Consider the following 5,000-nt stretch of genomic DNA (forward strand, 5'->3'; position numbering starts at 1 on the left):
TATCTATCTATCTATCTATCTATCTGTCTATCTGTCTGTCTGTCTGTCTGTCTGTCTGTCTGTCTGTCTGTCTGTCTGTCTGTCTGTCTGTCTGTCTGTCTGTCTGCCTGCCTGCACTGTGTACAGTGGCCAGGTCCTCACAGACACAGCAAGGCGTTCATATCATCCTCTGCCATGTTACATGAAGACACCCTGCCTTACGGTAATAAGATGTGGCCTATTGCCAGACTCTGTGTTCACTGTTCATATAGGCCTATATATATTATGTTGTCAAATTAGGCAAAGCAAAAAAGACACTGTGTCCTTACTGTCAGACATAGGCACTATGTCCATATGATGTACTATAGAAAACAGGTGCTGTGTCTACATGATACACTTTACAGTAGAAGCACTGTGCTCATAGCAGGCAGGCACATGCTAGCAGTTAACATTGGCTCCAATGAGATCAGTTAGCCACCAGCTGGTCTCATAGGATTCAATGTTAACTGCTAGCATGGTGGCAAAATTTGCACTGCCATACTCGGAGAACGGTTGAAAGTACAGGAGAAAGGTAAAACTCAATTATTTAACTAAAGGGGAGGTGTAATATGAGCTTATTTTCAAAAATGGGACAGTATCACTTTAACAATGATGCCTGAAAGTGAACGTCCCACAGCAGTGATGGGAAACTGCAGGTGTTGTGCAAGGTATTATCACACTGGTGGGTGGTTGTCAAGGTGTAAAAGACATGAGCGACGCGTGGCTTTTGAAGCATAAGACACTACATGCCATTGGCCACTGATGTGAAAATGATGACAGATAATTGGTTACTGGCGTGTACGGAAAAAATTACATGAAATTGGACACTAACTTGTGAGAGATGACAATTGGGCATCAGGGTGTAAATAATGACATGATTGGCTAGTGAGGTGCAATCGTGACTCATAATTGGTCACTGAGATGTAACAGAGCACACGTGATGGAATGCTTAGCTGTATAACGTGGCACATGCCTGGTTACTAAAGCATAATGCACTTGCATGATTGGCTACTAGTGGTGTCAACAATAATCGATTCGGCAATGCATCGCAATGCGGAGCATGGACAATTCAATTCAATATGGCAAGTGCCATAATCTATGCGGCATATTTTCTCAAGTTTCAATTGCTTCCATAGATATTTCCGGAGCAAATGAATGTTAAATTAAATAAAGGCACTTCAAAGCATTGAAAACTACAAGACTGATACAGAAAACAGCCAATAAAATGTTGCTCGGTGTCTGACTACTTGTATTGCCCCATCATGGCTGATGAAATATTTGCTTTGCTTTCAGTAGAAATGTAATGCATTGCAATGCATTGTAGAAGTGAATCGGATCGATTCAAATTGAATCACTACCTCCCGAATCGTAATCGAATAGAATCGTGAGGGCAGTGCCAATGCACACCACTATTGGCTACTGTGGTGAAAGAGCTGATGGGATGCTGATGAGCTGATGCTTAAGCATAGACCATAGAGTGTTGAGGCTTTTGCCTTTATTTTGATAGGACAGCTGAAGAGGTGGACATAAAATGGTCCGGAGAGAGAGAGGGGGAAGGGTTGGGAAATGACCTCGGGCCAGAAATGGAAACCCTGGTGACTGGTCCCCAGCGTAACAGTATGGTGCCTTAACCTTTTCAGCCATGGCCAACCACATTTTCCGCATCAGGGCCAGTTGCAGATAGTCTGCAACATTCAGGGTGCTGAGCTTGTATCAGTTGCTGTGTTAGTTGAGATCTAAAATGATCCTTCTCATGATGCAGTTGAAAACTAAATACAAAAGTGTATACGTTCAAAGTGTGATTGTAACATGGAATTCTGTTGCGTTCACAGAAAAAAACAGCATGGGCATGCTTGGTAGACTTGGTACACCCACAAAAAAAGCAAGTCTATTCCAAACCCTAAAGTGATTGGCCACCGTGACATGAATGCAGAAACACGATTGGCCAGAACGTTGTATACGTCAGGCTGTCCATGGTGCGAGGGCAGTAACATGATTGGCCAATGTGCTGCAAGTCCTAACGTGATTGGCTGCCCTTACCGCGAAGGTTCCGTATGAAGTCCTCCAGCAGCATCTTCCTCTCGGGCTTGATGTTGGGGCTGTACATGTCCGTGTTGAGCAGCACCACCGCAAAGGCCAGGATGAAGATGGTGTCCGGGTTGTGGAACTGCTGAACCACGTCAGGGTTGCACATACAGTACCTCTGACTGAAGAGGAGGGGAGAGAGAGAGAGAGAGAGAGAGAGAGAGAGAGAGAGAGAGAGAGAGAGAGAGAGAGAGAGAGAGAGAGAGAGAGAGAGAGAGAGATGCAGAGAATCAGATGGAGGAAAGGAAATGATAGGAAGAGAGGGTATACAAAGAAAGAGAGAAAGAGTGTGTGTGTGAGAGAGAGAGAGAGAGACAGAGAGAGAGAGAGAGAGAGAGAGAGAGAGAGAGAGAGAGAGAGAGAGAGAGAGAGAGAGAGAGAGAGAGAGAGAGAGAGAGAGAGAAAATCATTTTAACACTCCTTTACTGTAACATTTTTTGAATGTTATAATGACAAGACATAGAAGACTGATAAGAAATCGTGTCCTTCACATCAACAGCAAACCCCCAATACCAAATCATGACAACATGAACCAAAGCCTATGGTTATCAAGTTATCATGGTTATATGGTTATCAAGTCATCAGCAGCATATGGCTGCTGTCAACTGTCCAAAATTTGTTTTGTTTATACACCGTTTCCTCCAAAATAATTAAATGTTGTTTGTCAATTGGAGAGACAGACAGATACAGGGAGGGAGAGAAAGGGAGAGAGACAGATAAGTAAATATAGGTAAGGCAACACAAGAAAAGAAGTAAAAATGCCAGAAAAATAGGGGGTGTCAGGGGGTTCATGGGTGGGAGTGGAGGGTTTGAGATTTTACAGGAAGCAGGGGAGTATGACCGAAAACACAGAAATACAGTGGGCGAAAAGAAAAAGCGGAGAGAGGGGGGGAGGAGAGAGACAGAGAGAGAGAGAGAGAGAGAGAGAGAGAGAGAGAGAGAGAGAGAGAGAGAGAGAGAGAGAGAGAGAGAGAGAGGCAAATGAAGACAAGAGAAAGAGAAAATAGAATCAGAATGTGATTGCAACAGAAAACCACAAGGGAGAAAATTCTGCATGACTTAACCCATACCAGATAACCACGAAATGACTCTACACAGACGAACAGACTCCCAGGTCAGAGAGAGAGAGAGAGGGGGGGCAGAAGAGAAGAGGTAATAGGCATGGAAATATACAGAGAAAAAGGAAAAAAGGGCACTGAAAATACAGAATTAGAGACCGAAAGAGGGATGAAGAAGAAGAAGAAGAAGAAGAAGAAGAAGAAGAAGAAGAAGAAGAAGAAGAAGAAGAAGAAGAAAAGGACAGAATGAGCAAGAGAGTGATAGAGAGAAGAATGAGAGAAAAAAAGTGTGAGCCTCGTGCCTGAAGGCTTGTTTTTATGAATTCCGCCATGAGATTGAGACTGTGGCACTTTGTTGCCGGGGGAAACCATTTATTCTCCCTTCTCTCTTCCCCACAGCTCTCCTCTCTTCTCCTCAGCCTCTCCTCTCCTATCCTCTCCGCCCACTCACACTCCACACACTATACTGAGAGAAATGGAGATAAACACACACACACACACACACACACACACACACACACACACACACACACACACACACACACACACACACACACACACACACACACACACACACACACACACACACACACACACACACACACACACACATGCATGCACACACACACACACACACGCACACACACTGCGTAAAAGAGAAATGAAGGATGGAAAAGATCGTGTGTACAAGAGAGGAGTAGATTAAAAGAGAGTGTTGTATGTGTGAGTGAGTGAGACAGAGAGAAAGATGGAGAGATGAACAGAAAGAGGGGGCACGAGGAATGCGAGTGAGTGGACAGGTGCTTTATCACAGCACCAACAAAGCTACAATTTCATGGTGAAGAGAATAAATGTGGAGGAGGAAGAGGAGGGGTTGATTATGAAGAGGGGCAGGAAGAGAAGGAGGGTGGCGCAGAGGCGGAAAAAAAGATGAAGAGGAGATCAAATAAAAAGACAGATGAGAGGAGAGAAGAAAAAAGACAGGAGAGGCGAGGAGAGGACAGGAAAGCAGAGGAGAAACGATCCAAAGAGGAGAGTACAGATTAGAGAGGTGCACAGAGAAAAGGAAGGAAGGAAGGAAGGATGGAAAGAAGGATAGGTGGAGAGGAGATGAGGATATGACAGGAGAATAATTGAGGGGAGAAGGGCAGCTGAAAAGGGAAATTAAAGGTGCACTGTGTAGGATGGTGGCCAGAGTAGGTATTACAGGTAGACATATGCTGCAAGGTATATGCTGTAGGTATATGCTGCTCATTTAAACTGTACTGCCTATTGCCAAATATGATCTTTTCATGAATATTTACTGAGTAATAAGTCAATATTTACTAGTATGGCCAAAGTACAGTACATTTTGCAGCTAAAATGACTGTTTGGAAATGAAAATGGCAGCCATGGAGAAGATCCCCCTTTTCATATATGAAAAGTCTCATTTTACCAGGCATTATGAATACTAATACTAATTTGATGGTGGTGGTAAGTAGTTGTTTAAGAGGGAACATTTTTGAATGGGCAGCATGCATTCTGGAAATGAACTATTAAAAATATTACACAGAGCACCTTTAAGAGAGGAGATGGGATGGGAAAAGAGTGTCTGAGGTGAGGAGAGGAGAGAAGGGGAAAGAGTTAGAGAGGAGAGAAGAGGAAGGAAGGAAGCAAGGAAGGCAAACGGGAGAAGAGGTGAGAAAGAGAAGGGATGTGAAAACGAAAGAACAGAAGGGGAGAGCGGAAGAGAAAGGAGGAGAGAGGAGAAAGGGAAAGGACAAAACACAGCGGGGAAAGAAGGGGAGATGAGAAAAGGGCAATGGAGAGATGAGAAGGGGACAGGAGAAGAAGGGAGAA

General features: G+C 44.0%; 1 protein-coding gene across 1 annotated transcript in view; it reads right to left on the reverse strand.

Annotated features, from left to right (window-relative positions):
• The window catches only part of iqsec3b (IQ motif and Sec7 domain ArfGEF 3b), a 79,664-nt gene that overhangs the window by 23,404 nt on the left and 51,260 nt on the right, over nt 1–5,000 (reverse strand). Inside the window, 1 exon segment of the mRNA XM_063196538.1 lies at nt 2,059–2,225. Coding sequence (XP_063052608.1) covers nt 2,059–2,225 — 167 coding nt within the window.

The sequence above is a fragment of the Engraulis encrasicolus genome, chromosome 4 (assembly GCF_034702125.1).
Source record: "Engraulis encrasicolus isolate BLACKSEA-1 chromosome 4, IST_EnEncr_1.0, whole genome shotgun sequence".
NCBI classification, from domain to species: Eukaryota; Metazoa; Chordata; class Actinopteri; order Clupeiformes; family Engraulidae; genus Engraulis; species Engraulis encrasicolus.